We start from the raw sequence: 22,093 nt of genomic DNA, 5'->3' as shown, positions 1-22,093 counted from the left end.
AATAAGGATTTTATCTGAAGAGAGTAGCACCTACATCTTAAAGGGATTCAAACAATAACATCTGAGAAACTTGTGAAGACAGTCACATGATGCTTTATTTCTACTAATCTACATTTCAGAGGAAAATTGTGTACTTTTACCACACTTACGTTTTAGGTTTGATAATACAACCAGAAGTCTATTTGTTCTCTGGGTGTTTTAGTTACATTTTGTTTCTAATACTTAATTATTTTAACTCGTGTAGTTTTAAACGCCGGTCATTTACTTTTAACAAATGATTTGCACATTGAGTGTGTGACTTTTATTGGAGGAGAGGTTGTAAATGTTGTGTGTTTGCACATGCAGGTTTCACAAACCAGACACTACATTATTCTCATCAGTCTTTCTCAACAACCAATATCTTGTGTAATCCAGTTTTTCTTTAACTACAAGTGGAGTGCAAACTTTAAAAAAATACATTTGATCATATTTAAATTGACTAAATTACTGCAGAGCAAATGTCTCTTTTTTTTGCACGTGTTTAAAGAGTCAGTTTGTGTCCACTAGGTGTCAGACTGAGCCATGAACAGACTGCACATTTATTGGACATTTCTGACTGGGTCTGTGATTTAAACCATTTTCACTCATGCTGTAGTTCATTCAAATATAAAAAAATATACTTTGATCTCCATACCTATTATGGAATTGGAACAAACATCAGCTCTTTGCAACATTGATGAGTTTTCTGTTGACTGCTTAGCCTTCACACAATGACACAAGTCAGAATGAACGGAAAAACAAAAGCTGATTTGTTATGATTTTATTGAACATAAAGAAATTGTGTACAGGCCAATACATATATTTCCTACTCTATATACATATATATCATTATATCGCAGCCACTCTGACTTGAAAAACAAATTCTGAAACGATATTCTGAAATATTTAATAAGTCTTGTCTCAATTTAGACACAAGAAAGGCCACTGGGAATGTGTTGACATAAAAATAGAAACGAGGTAACACAGATGTATCTCACAAGGCCGTTTTCTCCTTTGAAATTCCTATTTACAGTTTATAATGAGGAAATAATGACGCATTTTTGTACAGTGGGAATTTAAGGCAGGTTCACATTCTGGTTTGTCTTTCAATGTCTAAAAAGGCTCCCGCTTATCAATGCCATTCAGTGTTATATCATTGCAAGGGAAATGCTCAATGGATGTCTGCTGAATGTCTTTTAATAGACTAAAACTCTTGATTTAGACCAAACATTCAGCACAGAATGATTTGCTTCTATAGACCAGCTCTCAGCTTTAAAACAATAAGAATGTTTATTTCCTGTTTCAGAATTTGCTAATATCCACTGCGAACAGGAAATAAACTTGGGCCCAAGCCATTTCCTACCAATAAGGTCATTCTGATTGAATGGTGTGTTCAGGGTTCTGTTTACATATAGGACTGTGTAGGATTTGACTGATGACTGATTTGGATTAAAGAGCCTCTGTATATCTGTATAAGCTGTCAAACCAAATTGAGTGTAGGTCTTTTCTTTGGCTTTTCAACACCCTCCCTGTTAAAACCAAAGTTCTGTTTCCTAGTTGCAGCTGTTTATTTAATCCTAAACGTCACTTTGACTGACTTTACTTACATTTACATCAGGGTTTCCCCATTCTGTTGCACGATTTGAAAGAGCATTGTAGTAAGGTTGATACAATCTATAAAAGCTACAGGACAGGATACTTGTTCTGTCTTTGGCATGAGTCTTTACAGTCAGCAGACATCTTGTTTTGTGTAGTTACCTATAATTCGTCGTCACAACTCTCTACTCATATCGTAAAAACGACATTTGTTATTTGAAAGAAGTCATGTAATGATAACATTATTTAACAAGAAAGGAACAAAATGGATAAAGTATTCAGGTAAGGATCAACAAGGTGTTCAAAGTTCCAGTTTGTCCTTAGCATATCATTCACTGATTGTCATCACTTTCTCACCCTAAACCTAGTTTGTGCAATCATCTGCTCGGTGTGAGAGGACTCTGCTCGCTACTGAAAGTCATCTCCTTTGTACACACAATGGTTCCTAAGCACACACACATTACATAACTATGAGTTACATATTGAAGGGACAGTGAGTCAAGAATGCAGCTGAGCAGGGCGAGGATCTGTGCGTGTGTGTGTGTGTGTGGAACAATAACGAGATGACGGAGAGGAAAGAGTGAATGGTCAGGTGTGTGTGTGTGTGTGTGTGTGTGTGTTTCTACACCAGGCTGCCGGGCCAGGACACCACCGTCAGAGTGACTTTGTTCTTCTGCAGCTTCAGCATGGGGATGAGAGAGGAGTTGTTCATTCCCACCGTGGTGGCGCCGTTCACCGCCACGATCTCATCACCGCACCTGGAGGGAACAGCAGACCAGTAATGTTCCATTAGTTCAGGCATTTGCAGCGTAAACACATGATTTACACATTAAATATAATTGAAGCAATACTAAGTCATTGCTTTTGAAAGAGTCACAAACCAAAGCAAGTTCATGCTGACGGAAAAGGAATAGACTGAAGCATTATTACACTTACCCCTTTTAATATTCATTATTTTGTTTTAGTTTAGTGAAACTTAAAGAAAGAACCAAATCAATGAACAGTATGTTTATTATATATACCCAAATGTTCCAAACTAAAAGTCATATATACATACCTGTGGTCATACCTCATATATATTACACATTTTTTATTTTAAATCCATTATTGGCATTACCAAATTTAATTTCCTTTTCAAAACCTTTTTGCATTTGTTGTGATTCTTTTTGTAAAGCATGAATCCTCTTTGACAAGTCATTTGAAAAAGACGTCTTGATACAGTATGGAAGTATGTTATTTTTAAATTTATACATGAATTGTTCTATTTTAAGTCCACCAAATCTATAAATAGTGAGCATGTGAGTTTATAAATACTATCTTTGTGGTTTGATGATAGTCTGCTCTGTTTACACTTCTTATAGCTTCTGTATGTATCTTCTGTAGCATTAAAATCTGTGATTATTTGGTATGTAATGTACCTCCACACTATCAAGTCATGAAGCAGTTATATTGAGCTGAACTCACTTGAGGCGTCCGTCGAAGTGAGCAGGGGTCCCAGGCACGATGGTTTTGATGAAGAAAGGCTGCTGGCCGTGGCTCTCCTCGTAACCCCCGACGATACTGAAGCCCCAGCTCTCGTTGTTGGTCTTCTGCAAGACGATGTCCCGGCACCAGTGCATGGGACTGAAACAACAAGGGCAGAGTTGGAGTTAACTTTCACACCAAAAAAGGAACATAATATGTTTGTTCCGCATAAAAAAAAAAGTAGTCTCTACCTCGGTAATCCCAGCCAGCGAGTCCACAGCGGCGTCCAGTTGAGGGCGTCGTCTCGCGGGTCTTCCATAGTGTCCATGTCGTCCTTGTTCGCCTCACTGTCCTCGTCGGGGTTCTCGGAGAGGGTCTGGATGACGCGCAGGGCCACCTGGGACTGAGCAGTCTGAGCCTTCAGCACAGAGACCGCCTCGTTGTAGGTCAGCTGGGTCAGATCCACACCGTTAATGCTCAGCAGAACGTCGCCTGAGGAGACACGTGATGTGGTGAAAATTGAGACATTTTTGTTCAAAAAAAGATACATTTTAATCAAGGGACAACTTTTTGGTTGTCAATTTAACCAGATGGATAAGACTGGATATCAACAAAGCTAGGTCTAAAATGAAATAGGGGGAAAACATTTTATTTTGGAAAGGAGAAAGATGCAGTTTAAGTGTATATAGAGGGCTGACAGAGAGAGAAAAGCCTGCATTAGCACATTTAAACGGCCTAATTTGGACGTTCTCTAAGGCGGGCACCTCTCCTAAACTAGTGAGGGTCAGGCCTCTGTTTTAGCACACATCCTCTCCATTTAAGTGTCCACATTGTATCCCTGAAAAGAAGTAAGTGAAAAGAGAATTGCTCTTTTCCTATTCAGTCAGTCGTCACATTGTGATGGATTTTCAAACAGAACTGTAAATGGTTTCCCATAAACGGTTTCCTGCTGATGCTGAGTCCAGTGTCATTATTCAAATATTCCCACACAATTACTTTTCTGTTTCAAAGTTTAAACTGACTGAACCGCCCCCCACTCTTTTCAAAGACTACTTCCTCTGACATTAACATTAGAGTCAATTTATTGATTATCTGTTCGACAGAAAATTATTTTGCAACTATTTTGATAATCATTTGTTTCAGTTGTTTTTTTAAACCAAAATGCTACAGATCTGCCTCTACCAGCTTCTGAAAAGTAAAAAAACGGAATATAGTGGAGAGCTGCGTGGAGAGCTCGGCATGATTAATAACATTCCCAGATCAAATTGGGCCTAAAGCTTTTACTAAAAAGTCTTATTAAACGTCAGATTCACACCTCTTTGGATGGTGCCATCTCGGTGAAGACAGCCGACCGGCTGCACGCTGGTGATGTAAACGGGTAGACGGCTCCGACAGTCCCTCCCCCCGGCGATGGTGATGCCGAGGGAAAGCCGAGGCTCCTTCTTCATGCTCACCGTCTTCTCCTGGCTGGAAAACCCTCCTGGAGGATCCTATAGGAACAATAGAGCAATCAGATACAATGCAACGAATACCACATTGGTCAACATCATCGTATAGAGTTTCTTTAGTAATGCTGGCCTTGTTTAGGATGCCATGTTTCCTCATTATGGTTTTATCTTAATTTGCATGACAAAACACACACACACACACACACACTTCAGACTCTCCGGGATCCTTTGACTTAATTGATTCCTCTCACAAAACCACTCGTAGAAACAAATGTGAAGCATTTGAGAAGGAGCTGAGAGGTGAGGGTCGAGGGGACGTGTGAGGATCAACACTCGGCTCTCGTAGTGGGTAAGATGTGTGGAAAGTGACAGCTTCAACCAGTTTCCCTCTGGAGTCTGTTAACCATCAGAAGGGAAGCCGGGGGGAGGATGGGGCTCTTCCTCCCCCCAGCAGGGAGCCCATCCCCCCCATCAAGACGAAAAGGCTCGACTCTGCAGGCGAAAGCTAACTGTTACCAGCTTTGATCCTCTGCTGCCCAAAGAAACAACCAAACAACAACAAGAGCGTGGCCCCGCAGCAGAGGGAGCACACCGAGGCCTTTTGATCCGGACAGAGGGAGGCCCCTCGCTTTCATCTCCTCCACCGACGCAGGTGTCTGGGCTCAAAGCTTCTCACCCCTCGGCTGGGGGGGTTGTCATTCTTTCTACTGACAGTGTATGGCACACATGAGTGTGACTGGCAGAGGAGCAATCACAACTACACTGTGTGAACTGAAACATGAGAAGTTTGGAAAATACTGAGAAAAATATTGTGCTAAGTTGTGGAAAAGAAAGTTCAGGGGCCAACAGCTGGCAAGGGCCGAGATTACATTATAAAGTGGTATTTGGCCGACGTTGTTATCCAACGCTTCAACACCTAAACATGTAAACAGGGGAATTTGTGGTTGAGTTTCTTGCCTAAGGACACATATGGCACGTTTCCACTACAGCGCGGAGCACGGTTTAAGAGGGCTGTGACGTCAGCGGCCCGTCTTTGGTTGCGTTTCCACTTGGCCTAGTACCGGCCGGCGGGTCCTAATTCACAGTTTTTCTGGCCTCATAAAATCGTGGGTCTAGGGCCAGGAGACAACCGAGGCTGAGTCGGGCTGAGTATGCTAAACTAGAGAGAGCATCGCTGGCAAGGGGGCTACAACTACAACAAGATGGACATATTTGACCGTGATTTAATTGTAATACACGTTTCAAAATGATGCCGAAGTAACAACATACTGATACCGGTTAGTAAAAACCATGAATTAATGCTTTGACAAGTCTGCAGACAGACGGCAGGCGAAAAACCTTTTAAAATGCGTGTTTTCTAAATGGAGATTGGCTAAGCTAACGCAGTATATGCTCCGACCGTCCACACTCACAACAACGGCCTATACAGACATAAATAAAGCAGCGACTGTATTCGCCATGACACAGGCAGTCTGTGGTTTGTACTTGTTTAACTTTTGTCTAGTTTCTGAACATATATGAGGAGCTGTGAGCTCTGAGTGCTAACAGCTAACGGCTGTGTTGTTTTTCTGGGGTTCTCATTGAAGATGACGTCACGGCTCCGCCTACACTGCGTTACTATAGATACTACCCCAGTTCCTAAACTGTAATGGAAATGCGCCATAAAGTGAGCCAGTCCTAACGAGGCCTAGCCACACCGAGCGAGGCCGAGCGAGGCCGTGTAGTGGAAACGCGCCATTAGGCCTAGGCTTCACGGGAACGAAAACGGGTTGTATCCGCATATTTCTCTTGCGTATAGCCCTTTAAGCTCGACGACGCCGTAACGGAACGGTAGAAACGGACCCTGCAAACGACAACGGGTCCAAAGGTGGATAGATCTGGGAACGGAGCGCTCTGGGGGGTCCAACGGGGCCGTGGAGTCGCCTATACGGTCATCCGTTTCTGATAATGACGACGCAATAGCCCCGCCTCCCCCCGCCTCTGCTGCTCACCCCCGCAAAAGTACACTGCACACTGAATTCAGATTATTTATCTTTATCTCGATATGGACATAAACGCGAGTGAAGTCTAATCTGACAGGACGGAGACACGCAGCTCCTGCCGCTGTGATGCAGCGGGAGCAAAACACACACTTCAAGTCAGATCATCACCCTTCGCTATTTTAATTACCTCTCAAACTACCTAAACTAGTTATAAATATGTTTATTTTTACTGTCGAGTCATCATTACAGGATCAGCTGCTGCATGAGACAGACACTGACGCTGTCAGAAGAGAGGAAAAAGAGACAGCCTCCGTGTATTTTATGATTATATATCATTATATCGTCGTTATTCATTTGTTTTAAAGCTCAATAAATAACAAAGAAGACCTTTGACCGGCACTTTTATAATTTTGTCCGGAAGATTTAAACTTTAACACACGTTGACCGGCGAAAAACTCTGCCCGGATCCCTCGGCCCCCACCACGGAGAATACACAGAAGTGCAGCCATGACAACCATTCTTCTTCGCTGCTTTTGTGGAGGAAGTTGCTGCTTTTGTGGAGGAAGTTACAGCTCCACGTACAGGCTCGGCATATGTACTGCAGCTTTTCCAGCGGTTGGATGTAAACGGAGCCGTCTCGTGGAGCTTGACACAATCCGGTGTATATTGCGTGTGGGCGGAAGCTTTTTGGCGATTGCGTTTGCGTTACTCCTATGCGTTTTGCCGTATGCGTTCCCGTGGAGCCTGGGCCTTAGACATGTTGACTACCACAGTAATCAACGGTTGCTGATCAGTATTGTACTGTTAAAAACTATAAAAAAATGTATATAAAAAGTAGCTGACGCATTATGTTGTGTAAATGTTCTGTATACCTTTATGTATGTGGAGCGGCGTCTGAAGTACTGTGGCTCCGGGACCCTCCTGGCTGCTCGGCTGTGCCCCTCTCTGCTGCCCCCCCCCCTCCTCCTGAGTCTCTGCAGGCCTCATCACCACAAAGTTCACACGCACCTCACTCGCCTGAATGCACACATTTAAAAAAACAATTAATGACAAAGCAAATACATAATCAACACTATTAGGTCGAATGTGATCACTTCTTGTTACTTTACTTTTGCAATACTACCACACATTTGTGTCACTTTATTTGATTTTTTAATAATGTTAATATTTTATACCCTTTTTTCTAATTAATAAAATGTTCAGTCATAAAGTTGTCATTTTGCTCTTATGTGCCTTTCTTTGAAAAAAGAAAAACATGTTTAATTAACATCAACTTTTTTTTAAATGATTTTTCCTTTGAATCCCTTTTCTGAGCCGCCATGTTTGCATATTGTTTGTCATCTTTTTATCTGGGCCTTGATTTGATAAAAAACAAAAAACAATGAATTTGTATAAACAAACATCAACCAAAAGCGGTCTGTACTTGCTGAAATGCAGCGACAGAAGGGAGTTCAAACTATAACTCAATAACTAAATACATACTGAAATCAACTCAGCCTGAGAGTCATTAAAAAAATGGTCAGTGATAATGTAGTGTGTCTTTGTAGTAACTGGGCTAAAGTCAAACCCTATCTCTGGGGCTGTATAACCCACCTGTATGATCTGGGCAGCGCTCTCAGGTGTGCCGTGCCTCAGGTCGTGTCCGTTGATAGCGAGCACTTTGTCGTTGTTCCTCAGTTTCCCGTCTTTGGCTGCGAGACCCCCGGACAGCAGGTCCAGGATGAAGACCCCGCTCTCGTCAGACTTGCGGATGAGTTTGATGCCGAGCGGTTCGCTGCGCTGACTCTTCACGAGCGTCACCTGCAGGACGGAGCCGGGGTTGTGATTGGAGTTAGTGTTGCCATGGGGACTGTGAGAGGGCTGGGAGGCAGTGGGGGCGGGGCCAGAGGAAGGGAGATGATCCGACCGTGGATCCCGTGTTTTGAAACCTTTCTCCTGCATCACAGTGAGCCGGAGGACGGAAGGCTGCCGCAACACCGCGATGGCCCGGGAGTGAGGGACTGAGGCCAGACTGACGTCATTCACCTGAAGACACCAGAGAGAGAGGAAACAAGGGTTAGGGCTCATCAGCCAACACACACATTTCAGTACGCGCTGTACGTGGAGGCTGCCACTATAGAAAGTTACATGACATTATCTGGAGCAGAAAGACAGGTTAACTAATTCTGCTGCTTCTCCTTCAAGAGAACTGTGCGAACGTCAGCCAAAAAGTGGAACTGTGACTTGTTCTTCCATCCAGGCACGGGACCATATGAACATTTCATGCCATGATTATCTTGGCCAAAATAAATGCAACTCAAGGTGTTATGATATTATCCTAATAATCAGCAAAAAGTGATTAAAGCTCCTTAAATGGCACTAAAGCTTTCTGGAATCACTCTTTCTAAAAAAATGTATTATACAAATATTTGTACTGCATCACAGATAGGTATAATATATATCCTATATAAGGTGATAATAAATCATAAGGTTTATCTACAAAGGATACATACATAGAAGAATAGCAATGTTGTTTTAGTCTGTTCTCTTAATTCCTGTAATTTTAAAACAAGGTTCTTCTTTTCACTTCTCTACCATAATAGCTCATGTGAGAATATTGACCATTATCCTGATAATGTTCATAAATAATGTCATAAATAGTAACTTCCCTATAGTGCCCTCTAACATCAGTATTCAAGATCTTAACTGTATTTTCTTTATCAGAAAAATAAGAACCAGGAAAATGATAGTAACAAGTTATCATCGGTCTCCTTTATATCTGTCTTTAGAGAAATCAATGCATCAACTCAAGGGGAAAGGCAAAGACTGAGTCACAGTATCTCTTTACATCCACCAGTTTTCCACAAAGCCAAAAAAAAAACTGCAGCTAATATTTCACATCCTGAGGCGGCCTGTTGAATGACGGGTTTTTGTTTTCATATCCAGGTTTGGGATTGGTTTTCTTTGTAGGGAAAGCAGCATTTTGGAGGGCAGCCTGAAGCAGAGGGCCAGAAGGGAGTTCATGATCTCGGTTTACAGCGGTACCGTGTTCCAGAAGAACGGGGGTAGGAAATAGGAGGAGGAGGATATTGTTGTAAGAGAGGTAACCGCAACTTATTCAATTATAAATTGTGGTTATTATCAATTTTATTATATTTCCGCTTTTCATTCCCCTTTGAGGAAACCCTGAATCATATTCAAAAGTAAGAAATAAATGACTATGATATTTACAAAGGGTGTTGAGACTGACCTTCAATGTTTAGATAATATCATTTCTATAAATACAATAAAATAAAAAATAAAGAGTACTATAGTAGAACTAGAGTTACCATGGTAAGTTGATAATCTTTCAAATAAAATTACTTGATAAAACGATTAAGAGTTTTTTTTTTATAGCAAAAACACCAAAAATGTTATGAATCCAGGTTTATAGATAAAAAGAAAAGTTTACGATTTGTGAATTTGGACTGTTGGATTTGTGTGGAAAATGTTTTCTGATTTCTTATAGACCAAACTGTATGTTCATTCATTAAATAAATATCTAAAATAAAAAAACATATGTTGGTTGCAGCAATAATTGGCATAAAACTAGCCAAATAACTAATCTTATAGTTTCATATTAACAACTGGGGTTTGATAACTTCATCACGACCCTCTCAAACTGAAAGTCAATCAGTGACACCAACAACAACCAGGTGAAGCTACACTGACATGTTTGTCCCTGTATTTAACCACGCCTTAAACCACGGGGCCAAAACTTGTTTACCTTGAAAATCTTCTTTTTCTTTCCCTGCTTTGAGGCACCTTGTTTACAATACCATGGGAATGCACGAGGGTGTTAGGGTGTAAGTGATCCGTGTCACGCTAGGCCACCATGTTCAAATCCCATAATGAAGAGGAGATTAAAACTTTGTATCCTAGACTCCCTCACCTCTAGGATGTGGTCCCCCGGGGCGAGTCGGCCGTCACGAGCTGCCAGCGAGTCTCGCACTATCTCCTGGATGACGATGTTCCCCAGCGGCGTGTCCTTCCCCCCCACGATGCGCAGGCCCAGCTCCTCCTCCGGCTCCTCTCTGAACAGCTCCACCACATTGGCCTCGGCCACCAGACTGGACCGCAGCGGGGTGTTGTCTGGGGAGGAAGACAGAGTGGAGTCAATACAAATGTGTTTCAGGTTCATGGAGCAAATACTTTCATTTCTCAGCACCTGTTGGTTCATTGCCCTTGTAAATACCTGATAAACATACAGTCAGTGAAACTTAAGTTTAAATATCAATGAGCTAACCATAATTCCTATCAGAAGTTAAAAAACTGTACTCAAAGATGGTCCAGTAGGGCAAGACACATGATAACTCAGGCAATCAGACACGTGTTAAACAAATGACCAGGTTCATTTACTTCATGTAGAAGAGACTGTGAAATCATCATTTCAAAAGTTGGTTTGGAAGTAGGAATATTTTGACATGTAATGTTACTTTGGGCTAAATTAAGTTGATCCTATCTTGCATGTTGCATTTGTTTATTCCGTGCACAGAAAGAAAATGTTTGTATGGCTATTAGATGTAATCATTCAGCCCACTTGAATAGAAAAAGAAAATCTCCTTATCTAACTCCCAGCAAACAGAAAAATACGTTATCTACCAAACTATTGTAGTGGAACTCTACCAGTAGAGACACGCATAAAGTTACATAACTCTGTGACAACCAATAACAACTTATTGATCTTTAGGGGGATTTGAGTTTTTACAGTACGGGGGGAACAGCAACATTAGACGGGAAACAGAGTGACGTCAGCTTGCTATAATCCAAACTAATAATTCAAACACAGTGACATGCACTGAGGACTTCAACCTTGTAATTGATCTCTGGAAACAAACACATCATAAAGTAATTACAACTACAGCTGACTCCAGAGCAGTGCTACCAAACGAGTCCCACAAGCATTACAACAGGCATGAATTCAAGATGCTATGCTGTAAAAACATGTATTTAAGGCTTAATACATATTGTTAAAAAGTGTAAGCTCATTGTGTGTCCCTTCTTAAGTGCATTAAACACTCATTTGATTAAAATAGAGATTATAATGACAACCATGCAAACTTCTCTGCGGACACAGACTATCAGTTGCCTGGCAACCATGTTTTTCGTGGAGTTTGGCCCCTGGTTCTGGCTCGCTGCTCGACTGCTTTGAGGGTTTTTCCCGGTGATGAGACTGTCTGGTTATCACATCTGTGAGCTGATGATTCACCTGAGACAGACTTGGAATCAAACCCTCCAGGCTTAAAACCCTCACCAGATCCCGAATGTGTGTTTACACAACCTCCCAGACCGAAGAGGGAGGGCACCAGGATTTGGGTTTCCTGCAATCCCCCCGAGCAAGGAAACTATTTCTGTTCAACCCAGAAGCTTATATGGAACATTATTAAGTGTCACAGCTTATGACCAGCCTCCTATTACAAATCATTTCCATGGAAGTGCTTTTCTAGTGCCTTCTAGTTTGCGTGTGCTTAGGTAGAAAGAAAAGTCCCTGAACCTTTGATGTTACTTGAACAAGACGACTTATGGGATTACATTGCTGAAATAATGGTGTTTTGTTGTTAGTATGATAAAATGATCCCATACCATCCTCACTTTCTTCATAGGCAGGATTTATGAGCCCCGGCTCAGGCTGATCTCTGGTGGGGTTTTGGGAAAGTGTTGCTGAATGTTTAGCGTCAGCAGACGACTCCCCGTCACTCTTACGTCCTTTTAGCTCGTTCCACGAGGGCCTCTTCCTCTTCTCTGCTTCCTCCCTCAGTCTTCTAAAAACAGGACATCTGGGGAAAACAGGCGCAAAGGAGGAAACAAGTAAAGACAATGATGGCTGATGATTGACCAGTGGTTTACTCTCTTAGAAACAACACAATCTTTATGATGATTTGAAGGGTATGTTATTAAATGTTTGATGTTAACAAGAAGTGGTAGAATGGATTGAACACAGAGAAGAGAGAAAGATCATTATCAAAAGTGTTTTGAGATGACAAAAGACAGGACTATTTATGTACTGGGCTCAGAATAGAAGCACTATGCAGATGAGCAGCCGATTTTACTGCATTGCAGAGTGTCTGTGAGACAGGTTGAGTCTGATTAAGTCAGTCAGAGAGCTGGACTGAACTTTGTCTCCTCATTGTTTGCACAGAGCAGCTGCAGCAGGACTATCTGCCTCCCGCAACTGACCACGTCATGGCTGACCACCAGGATGATAAGCACCACACTGGCCATGTGAAAAACAAGACGACTGACCTGCACTTTGCCTCGAGCTCCATAATTAGAAGTGTGTGTGTTCATAGAGGGACTGAGCTAACAGGAGCTTTGAGAGGGGGAAACACCGCCTTTAAAAGGCCATAAAGAGGAGAAACTAAACAGTGGGGACAGTTATTTTTCATTCCTGAGCAGTAGTAAGCATTCTTTAGGCATGACTTACACTTGTTATACTTTGTGTGGGGATGCAAGCGCTCAGTAAATGTATTTGGGTTTAATAGGCCTTACAATAAAATGCATCAAGTCTAAGGAATAGTTTGACATATAGAAAAATACATTGTTTTGGCTGATATCCTAATGCCACTCTGACATTTCTGATTTTATACCTCAAGTTCAAACCAACAAGACATAAGTCTCAATCAGTGAACTTTGCAGGTAGGCAGGCAATCCAAACTAAGGTGCATGTTTCCCCCACGTTTTAGTCTGTATGCTAAGCTAAGCAGCTGTAGCTTTATATTAAATTGAGAGATATGGTTGCGATAGCAATCTTTGCGTTTAATTTAAAAAAGGAAAAACAATTTCCAGAAAAAACGTCAAACTCTTCCACAATAGGATTTGTTTCCAGAAGATAGTGGGAAGGCTCAGTTTAACAACACCATGGCTTAAAGGCAATGTAATACAACTCTAGAAGGAATTAGGTCGTTGTCATATGATGAATTATTACTCTGTGCTCACTCTGTTGTTTATATGCCCACAACCTTGCTCTATAATATATATTCTAAATGTAATATACAACTCTTCAGATGTAATCCCTGATACGCCTTGGCCTTCATTTGAACCTGTGCCTCAAATCCCTGCTTAAAGTCTCTCTGTACTTCATGACATATTTATGAAATCCAGAACCAACTATACTGATGTATTATATACCCCTCTTATCCATGTATTACATTCATGGTGTATAAAACAATAAATATTGTATTAAGAGAGTGTATTTTTCCCTTCTGCAGCATACAACACTTTTGCTCATGGCAAGGTTACTATATTGCAGCAAATTGCAGCTATTACAAGGGTTACCGAAGGTTCAAAAGTAGTATTTACAAGCAGGATTACATTAAATAGTAGGGATGCTCATGATTGAATGAAAACCCTGTTGTGTTTGACAAAGACAGGGAACATAATTATTGTGTTTCCGTCTCACACACTGTGACCATTCAATGAGACAGGTTAAGGCTTCATCATATCCAATAACACTGCTGTCTCGACCCCTCAGCGTCCCGCCCAGGGTCTTACCTGTTGTGCAGGTGCGGCTGCAGCTCGCAGCGCTGCATCTTCAGCTGACACTCTGCAGAGTGGGGACACATCACCGTCAGCTTGTCCAGCAGGTTCCTGACCAGCAGACTGGAGGGACGGCACTGATGTAACTGCAGCCGCTGGCGGTCCACGGGGCAGAAGTCCTGCTCCTTCAAGAAGTTACTCAGACAGTGAAAGCAGTATGTGTGACCACAAGGGGTGTCCATAGGTCTGAGGAGGGGCTGCAGGCAGATGTGGCAAACCAGTTCATCGTCCACCTCGTCCTGATACTCATACAGGTGGCAGTCCGAGCCCTCGTGCTGCTGCCCGCACTCCTTACACACTCTCGCCCATGACAGACCTGCAGCGCTACTGCTGCCGGCTACTTTAGCTTCTGTTGTAGCCATTGGCGGAAGAAGATCTGTACCAAGCTCTCTGGAAATGTTGTGCTTCTCTTATCTCCTTAAAAACTGTCCGTGTCCAGTCATAAGTCTGCCCGTCCAGATATACAATCCATTCAAACGTGATGATGATCCAGAGTCGACAATGTTATCTCCATGTCTTCATTTAGATTTTCTGTAGAGAGAGAAACACTGTCAAGTCTTTTGTAGAAGTTGGATTATTCTTACGTGACCCTGCAAGCTCCACAGGAAATGACAAATCCACAGAGCAGCAGCAATATGGCAGCAAGCCGCAGCTGCTTCCTCTCAGCTAGTTTCCTGAGGGACAAAAAGAATTCGCATTTCTCGTGCTCCACAGTGAAAATGGCTAAACTGTGTGAAATGAGGCAAGAGAACACAAACTAAAGTCAAACCCCAGCTAATGGGAAGGAACAAAGGCATGGCACTACACGAGAGTACGAATTCTGAATGAACTGGGCAGAAATGCAACCCCCATCACTAATGACCCCTTGCACCCAATCGGCAGTGGTCTCCATCCCTTTGTGGAGCTCCTAATCTCCTTTAATTCTCTCATAAGGAGAGGGCTGATTAGGATCGCATTCTTTGGAGAAACTTTAAACCCAGCCCTCCACATAAGAACAAATGTATTAATTAAAAAACGAATTATAACCTCCACCAAATACGTTAAAGTAGATCATATAAAATCTACCCTGTATAATAAACTGCATCCTTTCAAACAGCATGTGTTGGGATTTTAAAAGAAATTAAATTGAAAGAGAAAACTTTTGTTCAACTGCTTGTTAAGATTAGAAGCAAAACGTGCCATTTCAGTTGTTATAAATGGCTTTTGTAAGAAATAAGTAAGTAGTTTCACAGGCTTCATTTATAAAGACTTCATGGTATCTGAGAGAAGTGGCACAGAAAAGAACAAAACAGCATCAAATATAACCTGAAAATGTATCCTAAAAACACAAAAGGAGTACGGAAAACTGTTCCCATGCACATTACCACATCTACATAAGAGAAAAATAAGCCACCACAATGAACTCACTACCTTTAGTTTCCAAGAGTTCAGGCACAAAAAGGCTCCTTTATCTTCAGCGTTATTGCCTCAGAGCAACTCACCGAGCTGATATCTTGGTTGTCAAGCACCCAGTAGCCGCTGCACGCAAACACAAGACTCTAACCTCCCAGCTGCCTGAAGCCTGAATGAAACCAGAGCCCTGCCTCTCCAGCAGCACACCGTCTGAATAATGTCTGTGTGTATGAGTGCGTGTGCTTGCCTGTGTGTGCCGCCGCATATCTGTGTGCATGAGCATGGATGTGTGTGAGCTCCGGCTGCACCGCTGTAAGGAATGCAGAGGGGAATTGGTGTAACTAGGCAGAGTGAGAGGAGAGTGTTCCTTCGTGAGTGTGTGTGTGTGTGTGTGTGTGTGTGTGTGTGTGTGTGTGTGTGTGTGTGTGTGTGTGTGTGTGTGTGTGTGTGTGTGTGTGTGTGTGTGTGTGTGTGTGTGTGTGTGTGTGTGTGTGTGTGTGTGTGTGTGTGTGTGTGTGTGTGTGGGGGGGTTGGTGGCTCAGACTGCTGATGTTGCACTACTCCAGGTGAAGTACTCTCAATAGCTGACTGACTGATGGCCAACACACAGGACCCATTACTAATATTTGTGCACACATTTTCCACATGCGTGCACTCTGGCTGAGGTCACACTGGCCTTCTTTCTCTCTTTGTCTTCACTTTGCATAAGTGATACCTCGTCCTGTAACCGATAGGGGTCATGGATCCTGTAGCACGGAGAAGGAAGCGCAGTACGAACCAGGCTGTTCTCCAATTATTTTGAAACCACAAGACAGGGCGGCATGATATGTGGAAAATATGCAAAAACTTTATTGAATATCGCGAAAAAGGATATCATTTGCGATAAAAAACAAACTGATATTAAAGTGTATTCAGTTCTGCCTTTTTGCTGCTTTCAGTTGACAACTCAAATACAACAAAGTGCCTGTTTATTTAAAAAAGTAAGGAAATTATGTCAATAATAGTTAACTGAACAAATTGAACATTGAACCTAACACAAAAAGCATTTCAAAATGAATGATAACTGCACTTTAAAGAGCAGTTTTACACTTTACTCTCTTTACTCACTTTCAACTATATTTAAAGAAAAAAAACAACTTAGTGCAGTATTTGTGTTTATCGCGCATGCTGATATTGCGTTTTTTTTTGCGCGAATAAAACCGATATATCTTGCAGCCTTAGTTCAAGAATGTGAAAAAAGTGATACAAATACATCTAATCCACTAACCACTCGCCCCCCATCCACCTAGCTTAGCAAATTTTACTTTTGTTGATATTTTTCTTCTTTACTTGCTTGTAAAGCGCTTTGAGCACCAGGAAAAGTGCTATATAAATAACATGTATTATTATTATTATTATTAATACATTAAACACACAATGCTGCAAATAGTAAAGCTCGTTCTCTTGTCAATAACACATTCCCAGTTCCATATCTCTTCATACCTAAGGTGTATTATTTGCTTTTGGATTAAGTGTCGTGCACATCTGGCCACAGAGAGCATCCAATGGGTTTCAGCGAGGTTGAGGCATGTCTTCATTAGAGCAGAGGTCATCTCCACAGGAAGACGTACAGCGACCCTGGAGATTACTGGTCCCCTCCTGCTCATTGTATCTGAAGGTGGCAGCCACTGAACCATCTATCACTGACTGTCCACTTATACATCACTGACACAGCAGTAAATATCACCGTATTCCTCAAGGATACAGCATGACATCAATAAAAGGTGCCCGTCTCTCTTGAGATCCTACATGTGAAACGGAGACTCTGTAAGGATTAGTCGATAACCTGATTAGTCGAATAATTGATTACTCCATTAACTATTAGCAGCATTTAAATGTGAGTTTGGCTGCTTTTCTTCATTTTGTATCATTACAAAGTGAATATTTTGGAGTTTTGGACTGTTGGTCAGAAACCTTGTGAATTTTCTAAATGTTTCGGAAATTAGACCGAATGACTAATTTAGAAAATAATTTACAGACAACTTGATCAATCAAGGAACTGTTGCAACTCTAAACTGAATATACTTGTGTTTTTGAGTGTTGTTTAGAGATACCAGGACATCTAATGAGCAAAGACATCACCTTAGGATGTTTGTTTATTATTTTTGACTAGACTGAACAAGTTACTGGTTAATGAAACAAATTAATGTGTTAGCAATAAAGAAAATAATAATTACTCAGCCCTAGAAGATTGTAAGTGGGTTCCAATCATCTACTATTTTCAATAAAAAATCCTTTAGTCTTCAGTTTATTTGAGAAAGTTTGCATCAACATCTCCATTAATCAACGTCAACATCACAAGTATGTGTACTTATACTAATCCTGCACTAGAGCTAGGACATTATTTCACAGAAATCCCACACTTAAACATTTTATACTACAGTTAAAGCCCATGTTTGTGGAGCTTAAAACACAAGACAGCTTTACAATAGACACGGTGAAAAATGTTTTTACAGGTTTAGAGCCAACCAAAGCACAGCCAGCCTTAACGAGGTACCTTATCCAAATCAAATGTCTTGTAATCATGTGACAGTGTAAGCTTTCGCGGGGGAAGTGTCTGTTTCCCAACAGCGTCCTCCAGTCTCCCACAGGATTACCAGAGGTGGCGTTCCTTTAAAGCTGAGCCGAATCACTCGCTCTGATGGTCGGTGTGAGTGAGTCACATGGGCTGCCACACCCGCAGTGAGCGCAGGTGAAGCCACGCTATAGACAAATAATTTCTCCATGAGTCCATGTGAAAGGAGGTGTGTCGCGTCTACCTGTGCCTTACAACTATGTCTGGTACTTACAATATAATAGAGCACATGTAATGGAAAAAATAGATCTAAGAGGTGAATGACTCTTAATCCTCAATTAGGTATGGAAAGCTCCAACACGTCTGAGATTAAAAAGTTACACAATACTTATCATTAGAGTGTCTATCAGTAATATAATAATATACAATTGTTTCATGTGTTTAAGCTCTGTTTGAATATTATGTGATTGCTATGGCAACACCATGCAAAGCTTCCTGCTTTCAACAGAATGACCAATATTTGCATTGCATATCTGAAATAATCAACAAAACAAATCATCTGAGTGGCAATAAAAACATCGCTCACCAAATTATTTCCCAATGCAACTTCGTTCCAGTTTTTTATATAACCGCCCCAGTTGTATTCTCAGCCTCATGCAGACCCACACGTGGTACCAGTGTCTCCCAGAGATGTCACACATCGAGGTTAAGCTTATGTTCACAGGGCGACTGAGCCTCCTACTGTACGACAGCCTGCCTGTACATACCAAACAAACACCACCCATGGCCTTAACTTATCATCAGCATCTGTGTTTCCTTTGTACTCAGCTTGAAGGGCAGAAGGTAACAGTGATTCCTCAACAAAAGCCTTCGTCATTTAGCGCCATTCACTGGACCAACCAATGCAAACAGAAACAAGTGTAATTACTCAGCTGATGATTGAGTTAGCTCAAAAATAGAAATGGTCAAACCAGGCTGGATTGGATCTTGATGTACCAAACAGGACAAAAAGTACATAGTGACCTTCACATTGTATTACTTTTTCCCCACAACAACTCGTCTTTAAAGCTAGCAACAGCTACTGCAGACATATCACATACACAATAATACTTTAAGTTAAACATTAATACTGTAACTTGATTGAAATATTACAAGAGGTGAAGTTGGTTTACCCTTGTTGAAATCTACTGTAAAGAAAATATTTTTGAACTGCGTAGCTGTACATAATCACTAAATATGGACAATATGAATTATCATATTATCCATAAAAGAATGGGTTATGTAAGATTGCAACATTATAGTTGTCAAGATAATTAGTTGTAACTCTTCCAAATACCAATGCATCTAATTTATAAAATATGTTGATGTAGATGTTGCTATACTACATATGGTATTGCTGTAATATCGTATTTAGTATTCTTCTATATGACTACATTATATTTCCATATTATACAGACAAAAAGTACTAATACTATTACAAAACCAACCATATAATATATCAGTCAGTATACTGTTTTATGTTTACTAAATGTGCTGCTATCAATTGTATATAGTATATATTCTATCTCCTAAATGTCCCATCTAGGGATCAATTTATCGGCTTATCAAATCATATTTGATTAACTGACATTTTGTATGTTAAATAATTAACAGTAGCAATTGCCATCAGATAACACTAGTGTTGTGTGTTAGGGTAAAAAGTAGGCTACAGTATTTCACTGACGTATAAATAAGATTTACATGGAGTGAGGTGCATACAAAAAGCCACTTGAGTAAATGAAGGTTGTGACTTTCCATCACTGATGGTGACGATACCCATTTCAAAATCCATTTACCACTTTATGAAAAGCTGCTCAATAACAGCAACAAGGACATGTTCCCTCACTTTCCTGCCCTGCCTGATGTGTGTTGTCACTGGGACCATAAATAACTCACTCCCCCCCCCCCTGTTGTCAGCCCATGTCTGCTGCTTTGGTCCTAATCACAACAGCACGATGTGACAGATCCAGATGACAGAAGAGGTAATAAAGGTAACCTTCACAGGTATCAGGCAGGTGGACCACATGCAGCCATGGCTTCACCTTCAGCCTACACCGCTAACAGCTACACACCTTCAAACTCACTTTCTGAGTGAATACCTGCCTTAATACAACTATATTTAACCATACAACACAAGGTTTGAATACACATACAAGAGTGAAGCAGCTTTAGGTGGTGTTAGTTCTCAAAGAAAGACATATTTGGCTCATAAGGAGACCGAAACTCGCCTTACCTGTGTGAAGGTTGTTTTCCGGAAGCAGCTAACGTGTCGCTAGCTGAAACAAAGAGATCCCTGTGAACTCACTGAATTATAAAAAGATACATCTAACAAAATACTGGAACAGCATTTACTCTGTCGAAGTTTTCACTGGCGAAATCTTTCGCTGCATTGTTGTGGAGTGGTTATCCCAGGCTGTCCCCCAGGTGTAGTTCAACCTACAGGCGAGGACTGGGCGACTTTCCCAGTTTCGAGCAAACATACTTCAGAGCAACGCACCGAGCAGCAGCAGCACAGGAAGGAGAGCAGCATGCAGGTGGACACACTGCTCTGTTACAGTGTGTTCACTCAGGCAGTGATGCTTCTTCACTCTCTTATTACAGCAAATGCTCGCCAGTCCTTAATGAAATAACCTCTAACTGTTATTATCTTGCATGCAGAATTGTGTCTGCTTCATAACAACAACTTATCGCCAAAATGCTGTTGCATGTTAGTAGAGGTGGGAAGTAACTAAGTACATTTACTCAAGTAGACTGTTAAACACCTGCAATTTTGAAAGAACATCCATAACATTCATCTGTTTGCAACTCATATCAATATTCCAATTACTATAGACTATTCTGCACTTTCTATTATAATATATTTTATTGTATTAACCTGTACTATTTTATCAGTTTTATTGTGAAGAATGTAATTGTCATAACTACACTGTAGCTATGCACAAAGGACAATAAAAGCCTTGAAACCTTGAAACCTAAGTACAGTTTTGAGGGACTTGTACTTTACTTGAGTATTTCCATTTTATGGTACTTTGTATTTCTACTTCACTACAATTCAGAGGTAGATTGTGTACTTTTACTCCACTACATTTATTTTGTACCTTTAGTTACTTTAAAGACTTGGATTAATGGTGTGAAATATAATCAACTCTTAAATAGGACTTTAGTTTCACCTGGATTAACATTCACAAGCAACCCTGCAGTGTACAAAGCAATTACTAGCTGCACCTTTACCAGCTTTGATAACACTTTAATGCATCAATAATAGAATCAAAACATATTATTCTGAAATGAACCATTTGCATAATGAGTAGTTTAACTTTTGGTACTTTAAGTATATTTTGATACTTATTCTGTTGTACTTTTACTTGAGTAACATTTTGAATGCACAACCTTGACTTCTATCAGAGTATTCTTACAGTACTTCTACTTTTACACAAGTACAAGATCTGAGTACTTCTCCCATCTCTGTATGTTAGTGGTTTGGAAGAGGTATTCAGCTATTTTGCTTTCTATCTAAAATGCACAACTCAACTAAGTCCTGCATTCAAAATGTTACAATAAAAGTTCAAATCTATTCTAAGCAAAATTCATTTAAAGTATTTAAATGTAGTCTTTTCCAAATGCTGTATATCATTATTAAATTGTACATTGTTTAATAGTCAAAAGTAACTAAATGTACTAAATTAATGGAAGTGCTGTACAATTTTTACCTATAATTGTACTTGAACCTTATACTTCTTTTCCACTTAAAGTTTATGAAAATATTTCACATTTACTTTAATTTTCTTTAAGTAAGTAGTAACTGTTAGGGAATAATTTGCTTATGTATTCAACCTTTGACACAGTTCATAATTTTATCCTCTCACTGGCTCCTTTCCCATGGCATAGGTCTACGGCCTTGGGTATTGCTGCTATCTCTTTTAAGGAGGAGCAGCTTGGGCGCATTGTTGTTGCCAGTCTATGACAGAGCACAAGCCGCCATGAGGTAGTTTATTGTTCAGGGACGTAGTAGGTTCCCTGGTGCACATTCTTTTCTATGGACGAGA

The 22,093-nt window shown here is 40.8% G+C and overlaps 1 protein-coding gene across 1 annotated transcript; it reads right to left on the bottom strand.

The window, feature by feature from the left end:
• Positions 1-784: 784 nt before the first annotated feature.
• lnx2b (ligand of numb-protein X 2b) lies at positions 785-20,549 on the bottom strand. The gene is given in 11 exon segments (XM_034137367.1): positions 785-2,372; positions 3,079-3,237; positions 3,330-3,570; positions 4,394-4,568; positions 7,381-7,467; positions 7,469-7,525; positions 8,102-8,533; positions 10,419-10,618; positions 12,110-12,303; positions 14,018-14,593; positions 20,281-20,549. Coding segments are annotated over 10 exon segments (2,088 nt in total). The 5' UTR covers positions 14,425-14,593; positions 20,281-20,549; the 3' UTR covers positions 785-2,236.
• Positions 20,550-22,093: the final 1,544 nt, after the last annotated feature.

The sequence above is a fragment of the Trematomus bernacchii genome, unplaced genomic scaffold (genome assembly GCF_902827165.1).
Source record: "Trematomus bernacchii unplaced genomic scaffold, fTreBer1.1, whole genome shotgun sequence".
Taxonomy (NCBI): Eukaryota; Metazoa; Chordata; class Actinopteri; order Perciformes; family Nototheniidae; genus Trematomus; species Trematomus bernacchii.
This window is presented reverse-complemented; position numbering and strand designations above follow the sequence as displayed.